A 15,554-nucleotide genomic window follows, 5' to 3' on the forward strand; every position below is an offset into this window, starting at 1 on the left:
AGATGCAGGGTAGTTCAAAGCCCAATGGCAGGCTGCTCCTAGGCCTTGTAACTCTTGGAGGTCAGGCTTTAGAATTCTGTGTGTGCGCACATGCTCACACACACACACACACACATCATATCATATCATATCATATCATATAGATTTTGAAACAGACAAATTTCTGCCGTGATATAATGTAGTAGTTTTCTTTCTCCATATGAGCCCTGTCTGAAAAGGCTGGGTCACTCCATCTCTCGTCTCCGTGCTGAGCTCAAGCTCAACCCTTTCTCGGTATCTGCAGATCACCTCTTTGAAGTATCTCCCCCCATCCCCCCTCACCAAACTCATTTAAGACTTAATGCCGCACCTCTCCATGGACTTCACACCTCTCCCTTTGAATGGCCAATTAGAAAGGTTTAGACCTAAGGAATATTTCTGCATAGAATGCAATTAATATCAGTGATAGAATGCAAAAACGAATTTTATCACAGGTTTTACACAAACGTACATGCATATCATATACATACCTACCTGTGCATACATGTGTGTTTGGGTGTCTGGGTGACAGGGGGTGAGCTTCTGGTGACAAATCCTCACAGTCATCCTAACTGCAGTCAGAACCTCCTAACTGGCGGAAGCACATCCCTGGGTGTTTCCAGAGATAATTCACTAAAGAGGGAAAACCTACCCTTTCTCCCCATAGGCTAAATAAAGAGAGGGGAGGAGAGAAAGCCAGCCTAATGCTATCTCTCTTCCTTTCTCTCTTTCCTGACTCCCTCCACTACGTTCCCCCTGATCCTTGATTGACCGAACGAACTTAAACTGTGAACCAAAATCAGTCCTACCCTCATCGAGGTATTCTTCTGGTATTTAAGTCACAGTAATAAAAAGCTAAGATACCATGTAAACACAGATATTAAAGGTGTGAACATCATGTGTGTGAGTGTATGTTAGTCATGTTGTATTTATATAGAAATGTTGTGTGCATCTTATTTTGCTTCTGGTTGCTATAATGGAAGGTCTGACGCTGTGTAGGTTATGGTGGAAAGAGGTTTGCTTAAGCCAGTCATCCTAGAAGTCCAGAAGCAGAACACCAGCACCTCCTTGGGTTCTGTTAAAAGCCTCAAGGCAGGAAGTAGCAGAAAAATGGTCACAATTACAAGGGACAAAGAGCATGCCTCTAAGAACCTGATCTGAGAGAACAAATCAATTCCCATGAGAACTTTCTTTCTCTTTGGAGAAACCCGAGTCCCTCTTAAAGGCTCCACATCACCTTCCTGTACACCAGCAACCAAACTTCATCCTAGGTTTTGGCAAAACAAACCACATCCAAGCCACCAAAGCAATCACCTTGAGCTAATACTGTTCATTTGTTAATTCTGAAAGTTCTAGTTAAAGTGTGGCCACACACTGTCAAGGTTGCTCCGTTTAATTTTTAACAATCTAAACATCTAGTGAGAGCTTTGGTATGTACAGACTGAGCCCACAATAAAGACCAAGGCTCCAGTAAAGGCTTGGGCTCTGCCCTTCAGAGTTCAGTCTGCAAACACTATCGCCTACCTAGCTGCACACTTGCAGTGTAGTAGCGAGAGCTGGCTCGAGTGTGCCTTCCCTGCATTATAGCCAGTCACAGCCAGATCTCATCAGAGATCCCGGACGTGGCAGGCAGCCACACAGAGACCGATTGCTAGGTTTATAAATTAAGTCCATGTCCAGCCCGCGGATATGTGGTAGGAAAGAACTCGAAAGTCTGGACCCGTTCCCCAGATGTTAGAGAAAAAGAAAACAACACTCTAAAAAATTGTGACTTTTTAAGACTGGCCCCAAAGCAATGATCGTATTTGTAACCTCCTGCTAGTTCAACTCATTAATAATTTACAGTAATGTGGGCTCCAACTTCTACTTAACTGCACTTCAAAGGGTTAGAGTCGCATTTACCACTGTTTTATTTAATGTAGCCATGATTAATTCACTAAGCAATTATTTTTTCTTTGTCCTTTTAGGGGAGGAGCTTAGAGTGATTTCCATAGGGTGTTGTTTATCATTGGAAAAATCTTTAAAGCAAGCACATTTTGCACGCTCTGTCTCTCCCTATCTGTCTCTCTCCGAGTTTCTCAGCTGTCTCTCTGTCTCTCTCTTTCTCATCTGTTGCTTCTCATTTACAAAATTGAATTGAAACGGTTTTGAACAAATGCCAGGCTGTCTTTCTGCTTAATAAAACCTTGTGAAAGAACAGTTCATCTATTACCTTGTCCTTGTATCTCAGAATTTGCTAGATTAATCTACTAGCAAAGTGAATCAGTCACCATAAACAGTGTTTACACAATACCGAGAACTCCGATGGGTGAAAAGCGGCCAGCCTTGGGATGATGTTCTCTGTCTCACTTGGTAACAGGTCAACGGACGAAACCTCCTCTCCGTTGACTTCGATCGGACCACCAAGACAGAAAAGATCTATGACGACCACCGGAAATTTCTTCTGAGGATCGCTTATGATACCTCTGGGCACCCAACGCTCTGGCTGCCTAGTAGCAAGCTGATGGCCGTCAATGTCACCTACTCCTCCACGGGTCAGATCGCCAGCATCCAGCGTGGAACTACGAGTGAAAAAGTGGATTATGATGGACAGGGGAGGATTGTATCCCGGGTCTTTGCTGATGGTAAAACGTGGAGTTACACATACTTAGAAAAGGTATGCCCGTGTTCTAGCGTTCCCATGGGGACGGGATGACTCGCATTCTCCAACAATCACACCGAGCAGGACGAGAAGGAAAAACACAAACACAGCAACACATGACTGAGTCCTGTTTGTTATTCTAAGCATCCCCGTGGCAGTCACGGAGGTGCAGGGTGATGAATTTCTGTATTAGCAAAGTAGTTTCGCCTTAGTTAAGTTCTACTATCTGAGACCCTTTTAAGTGATTTACGCTGTAAACAAACACGCTAACACCGCGCACCTGCCAAGCTCCTGCACTGACAACATTCACAAATTAGACCCAGGGCTTGCACGTCATTTGTAAATAATTTCTGCTCGGGCTCTTTCATTTAAGAGAGAGCTCGCATTAGTACGGTTAGAGCTGTCAGTTTGTGTGTTGTCCCTGGCAGAGCTTCAGCGGAACCATAAAAAGCATGCAGGGCCTATTTATGCATTATTAACCAAAAGAGGCTATTTTCCTAGAAAGCCGTACTGTCAGATACCGGGTGATGTCTCTCTCTCTCATTTGCATGGGAGAGCTAAGCATCATGACTTGGGCCGTTTCCCATTCCTCAGAGCTGTGCACAATGCCACAGATGGGGATTCAGAACTTGGAGGTTTACACACGTGTAGGGTCCTGAGCCGTAGGTGGTGCAGCCTGAGGTTTGGGCTGGGGTCAAGAGGAATGGAATGGAGAAGAAGGGGGGAGGGGAAGTGTTTTCTGTAACTGGCTTCTTAAAGAACAGAATCCACCGAAGAGCATTTCCACGAGTATTTCATCTGCCTTTGGGACAAGCGTTAGCCACAGAAAATGATTAGCTTTTGAGTGCACATATGCCTCAAATCTCCCAGCGCTGTATTCCCGATTACACAGCACCTGAGTTACAGCCTCAGCTCTTGGCGTTCACTGCCTCCAACCCTGCGGACACTGAAAGTTAAACAAGGAAAGGTCTGTCCTCCAGAGCAGTCATGAGCCACGCAGGTCACTGCTGAGTTCATGCATTCGCCTCAGCAATGGCGCTCCACCAAACCCCTTGGTCTAAACCTAACCCTTTGTACATGAGCCTATCTACTTCACAGCCCTCCCAAACCAGATTCAGAAATCAAGGTAGGTTGCTACCACCTTATACCACCATGCCACCTCTCAGTGCTTCCAGCAAGGATCCTCCTGGCCAGACTCGGGGCCATGGACTGTCAGGTGACCAACTCCCTCCTGCCGTCACACTCTAGCCACTCGGGAATTGTTTAGAGACCACGGATAAGCTCCCTGTACACATGCCTGCCTAGGAACATATCCGGCACCTGACGTGTATTTCCATGTCTAGTCCAACCAGCCCCAAGAGGACTTCTGCAAGCGGGAGGGGCGGAGACGGGAACATTTAGACTAAGTGTTTGACAGGAAGAGCAGTAGAAATACCCCGCCCCCGCAAAATAATGCACGTCATAATTTGACTTAAAAATGTTTAAAGGAAAGCAGAGGGAGCATTGTTGGCTAGAACTACTTTCACACAGCGACAAAGGCCGCTCTGGAAGTCATTTTCATATCTGTGTGAGGATCAGAAAACCCAACGGGACCTTCCTTCTTACTATCTCCTAAGTTCCTAAAATCCCCCCGAGACTGTATCTGATTCCTACCTAGGATAGGCACACCAAATCCAAACCTATTTATAGTAAGACTAGTAACAGTTGACGAATTGCCATCAAATAGGACTTTAAAGGCCTGCAGAACTACCTCCCGTTGTTGTTCAAGCCTTCCTGGGAAGAACACAAGCCATGTGTTAGCCAGCTTTCTGCTACTGTGACAAAACGCCAGAGACATAACCTGTTTGGGAGAACAATTTTAGCTCTCAGATGACTCGGTCCCTCATCACTTGGCTGTACTGTGACAGGGTCTGTGGTGAAGTGACACAGCAGGGGGCATGTGTCAAAGTTGCTCATCTCATGGGGTCGGGGAAGTAAAGGGAGAAGTGGGGTTCCAATGTCCCCTTCAAAGGCATGTTCCCAATAATCTAACTTCCTTCCGTGAGGCCTTGCCATTTAAAAGTGTCACTACCTCCCAGTAGGACCACAGACTGGTAGCCAAACCATCAACACAGGATCTTTGGAGGGACATTTCAGATCCCAGTCATAACAAGTAAAAAATTGTTGCTGCTCATGGCCACAGAAGAGACTCTTCCAGAACCTGAGTTGTGAGAAGTGTTTTGTAATTCAGTCGGAAAGGAAAAGAATGGGTTTTGACAAGAGAGTAGATTGCATTTCCATGCGAGACTCAAAAGAATAAGTCCCAGGGGCTCTGACCTCACCGTCCTCCCAGTTTGGCTATCATTTGACCTTTTCTAATAGGGGTCATAGGAAGCTGCATCTCAGGAAGACCTGCCCCTGGCCTGCATTACAGTTGGGCCTTCCTTACTCAGGCAAGCTCAGGGTTGACCTTCTCTCTGGTGGCTCAATAAGTTGATGCCAACCATCTTTCTGTAGGGACCTGGGTGTGGGTAGTAGAGATCATTTTTATTTGTATGGTTAGTTTCTTCATAATTTAATACCAACACTTACAGGGCCCAGAAACCGTGATTGTAGCTCCTGAAGTGAAATTCATTATTTCATATCTGCAGAAGGAATTATCAAAATGTTAGGCTTGTCTATACAGATCCAAGATTGAGACACCACGTCCAAATCCATATTTCTGTGAAGGGTGTTTACAACTCTGGTTCACTGTGCAGCTGATTTAGCCCTGTTTGTTGACACTGATGCTTTATGTACACATTATCCATTTAGGGCTAATTTTGTGTCTCTTCATAAATAATATTTTGGCTTTGTTCCTCCCCCTCCCCCCAGATACACAGGAAATTAAAACCTGATTTGAGTGGCTCTTCAGCCAAATGAGGGGGAAGGACACCTTACTAAATAATTGCCAATTATAGATAGGATTGCGTTTCCCCTCTGCTATTTTCCCCTTGAAATATTGTCTTTAAACCAGCTTAGTCCGTGCCTGCATTATGACTTCTCCAAATCCATTGACAATCTGCTGGTTGGCTGGGAATGCCTGGAAAAAGAATGGCTCAATCATGACAAGTATCACATTATGAATCTTAAGCCACTAATTGCAGAACCCTTCACAATTAAGCATCCAAGCAAATTAGGCAGGAATCATTAACACCATGTAAGGTCAAGGATAACTCAATTAAAATGAAAACCATTGTTTTCAGGCAGAATGTCCCTGTGTGTTTGTGGTCACTAAATCTGCTTTTGTGCCCCCCCCACCCCTCCAGCCCCCACCCCAATTCACCAACCCTGGATAACAGCCTGTGTTCTCTTCACAGTCCATGGTTCTTCTGCTCCATAGCCAGCGGCAGTACATCTTTGAATACGATATGTGGGACCGCCTCTCCGCCATCACCATGCCCAGTGTGGCTCGCCACACCATGCAGACCATCCGGTCCATCGGCTACTACCGCAATATATACAACCCCCCAGAAAGCAATGCCTCTGTCATCACGGACTACAATGAGGAAGGGCTGCTCTTGCAAACAGCTTTCCTGGGAACAAGCCGGAGGGTCTTATTCAAGTATAGAAGGCTGACCAGGCTATCGGAAATTTTGTACGATAGCACCAGAGTCAGTTTTACCTATGATGAAACGGCAGGAGTCCTGAAAACAGTAAACCTTCAGAGTGATGGTTTTATTTGCACCATTAGATACAGGCAAATTGGCCCCCTGATTGACAGACAGATTTTCCGCTTTAGTGAAGACGGAATGGTAAATGCAAGATTTGACTATAGCTATGACAACAGCTTTCGAGTGACCAGCATGCAGGGTGTCATCAACGAAACTCCACTGCCCATTGATCTGTACCAGTTTGATGACATTTCTGGCAAAGTTGAGCAGTTTGGAAAATTCGGAGTTATATACTATGACATCAACCAGATCATTTCCACGGCCGTAATGACTTATACGAAGCACTTTGATGCCCATGGCCGCATCAAGGAGATTCAATACGAGATATTCAGGTCACTCATGTACTGGATTACAATTCAATACGATAATATGGGCCGGGTAACCAAGAGAGAGATCAAAATAGGACCCTTCGCCAACACTACCAAATACGCTTACGAGTACGATGTTGACGGACAGCTCCAAACGGTTTACTTGAACGAGAAGATCATGTGGCGTTATAACTATGACCTGAATGGGAACCTCCACCTGCTGAACCCCAGCAGCAGCGCACGCCTCACGCCCCTGCGTTACGACCTGCGGGACCGAATCACCCGCCTGGGGGATGTGCAGTACCGGCTGGATGAAGACGGTTTCTTGCGTCAGAGAGGCACGGAGATATTTGAGTACAGCTCCAAGGGGCTTCTGACTCGAGTTTACAGCAAAGGCAGTGGCTGGACAGTGATCTATCGGTACGACGGCCTGGGACGGCGTGTTTCTAGCAAAACCAGCCTGGGACAACACCTTCAGTTTTTCTATGCCGACCTGACGTACCCGACGAGAATCACTCACGTCTACAACCACTCCAGCTCAGAAATCACCTCCCTCTACTACGATCTCCAAGGACATCTTTTCGCCATGGAGATCAGCAGTGGTGACGAGTTCTACATCGCCTCGGATAACACGGGGACCCCGCTGGCTGTGTTCAGCAGCAACGGGCTGATGCTGAAGCAGATTCAGTACACTGCCTATGGCGAAATCTACTTTGACTCCAATATTGACTTCCAGCTGGTAATTGGATTCCATGGGGGCTTGTATGACCCGCTCACCAAATTAATCCACTTTGGAGAAAGAGATTATGACATTTTGGCAGGACGATGGACAACGCCAGACATTGAAATCTGGAAAAGAATCGGAAAGGACCCGGCTCCTTTTAACCTCTATATGTTTCGGAATAACAACCCTGCAAGCAAAATCCATGATGTGAAAGACTACATCACAGGTAAGGTTTTTTTTTTTTTCCTTGCCAAGTGCTAAATTACTATTACCATTAGATTAATACACAAAGTAACTAGAATTGACCTTTTGGATATATTCATTTCTCTAAGGATCCATAGAGAAACCACAAAGGGAAAATGAAATACAGTTACTTCCCACTCTGCCTGACTATGCTCAAGGCCATGGTTTCTGAAATGACACAGAATTCAATCATCTAAGGAAGGGAAGAGATACAGAGAGCAGAAAACATGCTAAATTCAGAGTCCCGAAATTGAAATACCAATTGCTACAGTGGTATGACTTTATAGTCTAGTCTCTCCCCCCACCACTAGATCCCTTCTTCCCGGCCAAGTCCCGGTTGCTGTAACGGTTTGCTTTCTGTCATCACGACAAAATTCCCAAGATCAGTTGATTAGGACTCACCGCTTGGGAGTCCCATCAGCCCCAGCGCTTCAGACCTGCAGCAAGCCAGCAGGCTATAGGTCGAGTACTTGGAGGCATTATTAGTCAGGAAAGGGCGGGAGGGGGTCAGAATGCCGTAATCCCCTTCAAGGGCATACCACAAGGACATGAAGACCTCCCACATCCTTCCCCTCTCCAAGGCTCCAACACTTCCAAGAGGAAGTACTCCAGGAACCAAGTATTTAAGCAAGGGCACACGTGACAACAATGAAATGGGACAGCGATGGCTGCCTGTGGCAGCGGATGTCAGAGTGCGCAGAATTCTGCATCAAATCGTGACTACCTCAGAAACATCTCCTGCTGGGTTTCCCATACATATGTACATTTATGATGGGAGTACGCCATACGAAACACGCCTTGCCTCACCCCTGAGAGATGCCTCCCACCCTCCTCAGCACCATCGCCTAAGGACAGTAATGGAGCGTCAGTCACTTGGTCCTCTTCCATGACGACATCGCTAACATCCACACTAATGTCATCGCTAATGTGGAGTGATGACCAGGCTATAGGATGAGGGCCTTTCCAAGGTGGAATCCGTGTGACTCTTGTGGTAATGGAAACTTAAAGAATCGGATTGCACTTCCGCCACCACAGGGGCATGTGTTAGAACACAGGAAGGAGCTTACAAGTCCTGCTGTGGTCCCCGTACTGGACTGCCATGGTCTTCCATCCTCTTCTCTAAAAATTTTAGATTCCCCTGCCTCCAGCCTCCCATCCCTGGTTTATTCTGCCATATTTCAATGCATGCTTCTCGAAGGTTTATTCCTGTTTTCTCTAGTTGTTTGCTTGAACTTTTTTCTGCTGTGTTTTGGCTTCTGTTGGCCGCCCCATCAGCCCACCTCTGTTCCAGCTGAGTATTTGAGGCACACCAAGGAGTTCTTCCGTTTCTTAGGACCGGTGTGGAAAATGCTACCCCTGTTCACTTCACATCTGCTTTCTACCTTTCCAAGTGACATGGAGTTTTTCCCGTGGCCCTTCCACGAGCCCAGCCGTAAGCCCCTTCCTTCAGCTCCACCAGCAACCGTCTCAGCAACACCCTGGAGTGTTCTCAGTCAGCCCACATCCAGATCCCATTATCTTGATAGGCAATGCTTTTCAATACTAAAGACCCCAGGTTTCCTGTGAGCACACACTCTTCAGAAAACAAGAAGCTGCCCTAAATCTGTCAGCATGCGGATGACAGCATTTCCCCCCAAACTTAAGGCCTCCCTGTACCCGTGTATACACTCTCCCGGGAAGGTAGCACCTTCCGTCCCCTGTGAGCCCTGTGGAGACCTCTCCCCACCCCACGAGAACACACACTCTGCCACCCCATTTAACAGAGAGAACAGCGCTGATACTGCAGGCACGTGAGACCTGGACAAAGGACCTGCCGGCCTGGCAATGAGGTGAGAGTTTGTGCCCTAGAGAAGGAAACGGGAAGCGGGCAGCTCTCCATCATCCTGACAAGCAGTTTAGCACTGGTTATGTGAGGTGCTGACAGGGGCTGACTGAAGGAGTGGAGAGCCCACAGCTCCCGAATTCATCTTCTCCTAGCAACACGGACTGCAGGGAATGCCATGGCAGCACTTTCTGAAAAACATCAAAGGAGCGACGGAACGGCATAAAATATATTAGGTGAAATGCAATTTCAAATTTTCCAGCAATGTGCTTAATATATAAAATAATCTACACCCAACTGTACTCATAAAGCGGCAAGCCCGCTGAGTGGCTCCGTAAATCATAACCTCCAGAAGAGAAGAAAAGCCTTATTCTTTGCTTAATGGCTTTTGGTGTCACGTGACAATATTTGAAAATACCACTGTTAAAGGTTCCCATGTTCTCTCCCCCAAAAAGTTAGTCTCCACCTGTGCACAGCGAGGCTTTGAAGTCAGAGCTAAGGGAAATCAGAACATCGGCGCCCTTGGCCAGGTTGGCCAGCTCTCGGCGTTCATCTTTGATGAAGAATCAACTTATTTTGCTCTCCTCGATCTAGGGGGTTTTCATTAGTAGACAGTGGCTCATGGACGCCCCAGGGTCTTTGCACAATGGTGCTTGAGGACCAGTCACACAACTTCCACTTAAGACGGGTCTTTCCTAAGCACGGACTTCATTTGTCTTCTGCATCTGCGTCTCGAATTCTCACGCTGCTCTTCCTCTTGCCACTTTTATCACTATTACCGGCACAGGATGCAATTTTGCGCTTCTGACAGTTTATCTACCCCGTCTAAGTGAGTATCTATTACTCTCCATTTTCTGCAGCGTCCGCCACAGCTCTGCTGTCGAGGTTACTGTCTGCGTGTCTAAAAATAGACAGCGGATTTAAGATGGTAGGAGGAAGGCAAACTTAGTCTCCTTTCCAGATGAATATTTGTGAAACTGGGTTCTGGTTTTCTTTTTCTTTTTTTTTTTTTAAGATAAAAATGTAAATTTGTGGAAGCGCTCCATAAACCCTTACCACCTCTGACTCTGCATGGTCTCCTTCCAGATGTTAACAGCTGGCTGGTGACTTTCGGCTTCCATCTGCACAACGCCATTCCCGGATTCCCCGTTCCCAAGTTTGATTTAACAGAACCCTCCTACGAGCTTGTGAAGAGTCAACAATGGGACGACGTGCCGGTAAGAGACCAAAGAACGGAGGGAAGGCGGTGAATGGAGTGTTTGTGTCTTGTTTATCCATGTTCCATAGAGCTGCCCCCACGAGGACTGCGCCCAAAGCAGCTTTTCTGTTCCGTCTTTCCGTTTTCTTTCTTTTCACGCTTTTGAGGAAGGAAAACCGACAGTCGCATTTCTGTTCAGCGTGCTAGGGGCCCGTGGAACAGGCCACATCTGTTTCTGGCGATGCTAATAAAAACATTGAACTACGCCATCAAAAGGTAGTAAAACGCAGAAGCTTGTGTTTCTCGTGGAGGGCTTCTGCAGAGAACCCCAGGAAAAAGCATTGCTGGCACCTGGGAGCTGAAGGCCAGATTCAATAAACAGGAGAGCAGGGATTCAGATTTCCAATTAGCAACCCAACAACAGTACCAGACCAGCATTTACAGAAAAGTAAAACGAAACATGTCCTCTAGCAGGGCTCTGTCTGTGACCGGGTGTTCGTAGACGTTTCCTGAAGCCAGTAGATCAGGAGGCCTGGTCCTGGGGTGAGAAGTAAAGCTAAGAAACAGAAGGGGCAATTGTCAAGTCAGAGCTGCTGGGTCAGGAAGTGCCTCTTTAAATTCCCGCCATTCAGGGCTCAGAAAAGAATATGCATCAAAATAACTAGAGATCGAGAAATTGGGTTACCACTTAGTGATAATGGAAGTGCGGAGTTCCTAGAAAAGTTAGTCCCCACCTTGAGCATTTCCCTACCACTTCCGTGAAGACAAAGAAGCAGTCATGACTAAAGCACACAAATACACACATGGCATACACAGTACTCACAGATACATTTTTCTGATAAAGTTTCATTCTTAGCATAAAAAAACTACGTTTCAGGTGGCATCTAACATAATAACCAAAATCCATCGAGTATCTAGGGTCTAGGGGCCATTTTAACATTGCTTCTTTTTTTCGTTTTATATATATATGTATATATATATTAAAACTATGTGTACAGAGATTTGCATGTGTGAGTGCAGGTGCCCTTGGCATTCCAATGCAGATGAGGGCATAGGATCTGCTGGAACTGGAACCACAGGCAGTTGTGAGCTGCCAGGTGTCAGTACTGGGAACCAAACCTGGGTCCTGTGGAAGAGCAATGTGCTCTTAACCCATGAGCCTTCTCTCCAGTCCCCACCTTAACCTTCCTCCTGGCAAACATATCTGCCCTGACTAAGTGCCATGAAGACGCTCTGAAGTCTCCTAATGCATTTGCACATGCATGTCCTATCTGCATGACATAACATGTCTGAGTGCACTTTAGTCTGCCTGTACAAATGGACCTGCCATCTTTTCTCCCAGGCAGCCTTTCAGTGTGGCTCAAGTTCTCTGTCAAGAAAAAGGCCTCCTAAGTACAGCTTAGGGAATCACGGGTAAAAGCCACCAGGCAGCCTCCCTAGTGCAGGGGCTGCAAATGAAGCCGCTGTCCCTGTTTGGCCGGACAAAATCTGCTTGTATAAGTGGCTGGGTTAGGATACCCCAATTGCAAGCAGTTTGCCCGTGGAGACAGTCCATTGTCTTTCCATCTGCCTGAAATACTTGTTTTCTAAAATGTAAATTCTCATCCCCGGATGGTCCCTAGTCTGCTCATCCCAGGGCATTTCCACTCCGCAGTCACACTGGTGACTCTCAGCTACAAACTGTTCAGCAAGGCAGGAGGCACTGAGGACTTGCAGCAAGGGCATTTAAAGTGTAGGAGAGCCTGGTGACCTTTAGCCTTTTCTTTCATTTGTGGCCTTCTCTGGAGCCCCCACCCACCCACCCACCCCGAGAAAGCTACAGCTTTCCCAGGTATGGTGGTTTGAGGGGGGGAAAGCATCTAGGAATTGCAGGATAAAAGATAATAACACGAATAGTTTGCCTGCCCTGGAAACTAAAAAAAGCAGTCCACAGTATGGGAAGAGATGGCCTTTGTATCTTTTATTGCGTTTTTATTTTCTGTGCACACACCGCACTGGACTGCGCATGTGTAGAGGTCAGAGGACAGTTTGGTCAAGCTTGGCCGTTGGGACCTTTACCCAAGGAACCATTCGCCAGCCAATAAACTCATTTTTGTACATTTTAAAAACTAGTAGAATCACTACCATGAGGAAAGGAGATGCCATTCCATCCTGGCTTGGGTAGGCCTTTTAATTCCTGTAGAGCCAAGGGATTTTCGGTAAGGGTTCTGCACCTCACTCAAACCTGTTTTGTTTGATTGCTGAGTCGTCGGTTTGGTTTTTTGTGTGTGCTTGTTTGAGATTGGGGCAGGATCTCACATAGCTCAAGATAACCCTGAACTTACTATGTAGCTAAGTATGCCCTCGATCTCCTGATCCTCCTTCCTCTTCCTCCCCAATGCAGCGCTTTCAGTGTGTTTGGGGGTGGGGGGGGGCTGCTTTATTTTTGGTCAACAAGCGTGGCTTCCATCAACCAGGACCTGCGCACACTGATGTTCTTTTAACCTCCTTCCTCTTGTGTCTTGCCCTCCAGCCCATTTTTGGAGTTCAGCAACAAGTGGCAAGGCAAGCCAAGGCTTTCCTGTCCCTGGGGAAGATGGCCGAAGTGCAGGTGAGCAGACGCAAGGCAGGCGGTGAACAGTCGTGGCTGTGGTTCGCCACGGTCAAGTCGCTCATCGGCAAGGGCGTCATGCTGGCAGTGAGCCAAGGGCGCGTGCAGACCAACGTGCTCAACATCGCCAACGAGGACTGCATCAAGGTGGCGGCGGTGCTCAACAACGCCTTCTACCTGGAGAACCTGCACTTCACCATCGAGGGCAAGGACACGCACTACTTCATCAAGACCACCACGCCCGAGAGCGACCTGGGCACGCTGCGGCTGACGAGTGGCCGCAAGGCGCTGGAGAACGGCATCAACGTGACCGTGTCGCAGTCCACCACGGTGGTGAACGGCAGGACTCGCAGGTTCGCCGACGTGGAGATGCAGTTCGGCGCGCTGGCGCTGCACGTACGCTACGGCATGACGCTGGACGAGGAGAAGGCGCGCATCCTGGAGCAGGCTCGCCAGCGCGCTCTCGCCCGGGCCTGGGCGCGCGAGCAGCAGCGCGTGCGCGACGGCGAGGAGGGCGCGCGCCTCTGGACAGAGGGCGAGAAGCGGCAGCTGCTGAGCGCGGGCAAGGTGCAGGGCTACGACGGGTACTACGTACTGTCGGTGGAGCAGTACCCCGAGCTGGCCGACAGCGCCAACAACATTCAGTTCCTGCGACAAAGCGAGATCGGCAAGAGGTAACCCCCGGGCCACCCCTGCGCAGAGTCTCCTGTAGCACAATCCGAACCGGACTCTCCAAAAGAGCCTTCCAGAACGACACTGCTCTGCAGACCCACATCGCAGACACACACGCGACACAAACCAGAAACAAAGACAACTTTTCTGAATGACCTTAAAGGTGATCGGCTTTAAAGAATATGTTTACATACGCATATCGCTGCACTCATTTGGACTGGAAATATGAGAAGGGAAAAAAAAAGCATTAACGAGACAACGTTTTGCTGTGACCCTCTGTACTTTCGAGGCACTGTATTTAACAAAGGTTTTAAAAAAGGAAAAAAAAATGCGTCCAATGTTTCCAGATATTACCGAATTGTCGACCTTTGCTTACAGGAAGTAATCTCTACTTAGGATGTGTTATACATAGATCTGTCATTTTAAAGTGTGGGGCAAAAGTTACTGTTTATAGAACCCAACTACTTTCCCGTGCTACTTTGTAAAAGGACATTGGCACAAGGGACGTCTGCTTCGGCGGGGATTTAATAATGGATTTTACTAACATGGCTTGCCCTGGGAGGGAAAAACTGACAAAATAGAATCCTTGTCACTGATAAGCAAAGGAAACCCTGATTTTTTTGTAAATTATGTGAGACAAGTTGTTTATGGATTTTTATATGAATTACAATTTACTGTACATCAAATATTAGTCTCAGAGGAGTTAATTTATGTAAAGTGTTTAAAAAGTTTATACTTAAAAATAAAATGATAAAAACATGTGAACTGTGTGATTTTTTTAAAAAGGATTGCATCTTTTGTTATCTGTTATAACTGTACAGTATAACTTATTATATTGTAGAGATATAACAACTTATGCCTATAATGTCCAGAAGTGTTAATATTTTTGTATTAGGTTGGAAAAAAATGTGCAACTTTCTATCATGTAGACGGATAGGACCGTGCACTCCTGAATGGGTGGCTAATGAGAGAACTCCTTTCTCTTCCTTCTCCTTCCCAGCAAGCCAGTGTCCTCATGTGTTATCAATCAAGAGGCACAGTAGATATCCGAGGCAGGTAGAATGTGATGGAAGATACAGGGGAAAGGGAGGAAGGAACCGAAAACAACACAAGGGGGAGAAGGGGTTCTCTGACCCTCTCAGGACCCTAAAAGTCAAGCTGACTTACTCTACCAGAGCTTCGAATACTGTAGCGTTGTCCCTCGATGCTCCGCTTCATGATGGAGGAAAGAGACCACAATCTGATGCTCGGGAACCTTTGTGGGGAGGGAGGGAAGGATGTGATGTCATGGTCACCATGAACACGTATCTTAATATCTAGGAGAGACTGCAGAAACCGAGCAATAGTGAGCCAGGGAGCCGACCTGTCAAGGTCACTCTCTGTGAGTCTTAGAGTTGGTCAGCAACTGGGACCGGAGCAGGAAGGCAAAGTCCTGTAAGCCCACATGGCCCAACCCTCGTAGGGGCTTGTTTGAGTACAGCCTGTGCTGGCCAAGGGGAGCCTGGGTAGTGGGTGGAGTAGGAAGGAAACTGATGGCAGTACCCCTGACTGCAAGCTTGGGGTTCCACCATAGACACCATCTGCACCTCTCGTGCCAACCCAGCCGCTCTGACGAATCTTTCGGGAGCACTAAATTCAGCCACAAA

The 15,554-nt window shown here is 47.2% G+C and overlaps 1 protein-coding gene across 3 annotated transcripts in view; it reads left to right on the plus strand.

Annotated features, from left to right (window-relative positions):
* Tenm3 (teneurin transmembrane protein 3) overlaps positions 1-14,669 on the plus strand; it is a 606,148-nt gene extending 591,479 nt beyond the window's left edge. For all 3 annotated transcript variants that reach the window (XM_050147272.1, XM_050147274.1, XM_050147273.1), the window contains 4 exons: positions 2,378-2,674; positions 5,998-7,609; positions 10,535-10,665; positions 13,159-14,669. In XM_050147272.1, coding sequence (XP_050003229.1) covers positions 2,378-2,674; positions 5,998-7,609; positions 10,535-10,665; positions 13,159-13,914 — 2,796 coding nt within the window. In that variant the 3' untranslated portion in view covers positions 13,915-14,669. The remainder of the gene's footprint in view (positions 1-2,377; positions 2,675-5,997; positions 7,610-10,534; positions 10,666-13,158) is intronic.
* The last annotated feature ends 885 nt before the right edge of the window (positions 14,670-15,554 follow it).

This window comes from Alexandromys fortis, unplaced genomic scaffold (assembly GCF_014885135.2).
Source record: "Alexandromys fortis isolate MF-2015 unplaced genomic scaffold, M_Fortis_MF-2015_v1.1 scaffold_32, whole genome shotgun sequence".
Lineage (NCBI taxonomy): Eukaryota > Metazoa > Chordata > Mammalia > Rodentia > Cricetidae > Alexandromys > Alexandromys fortis.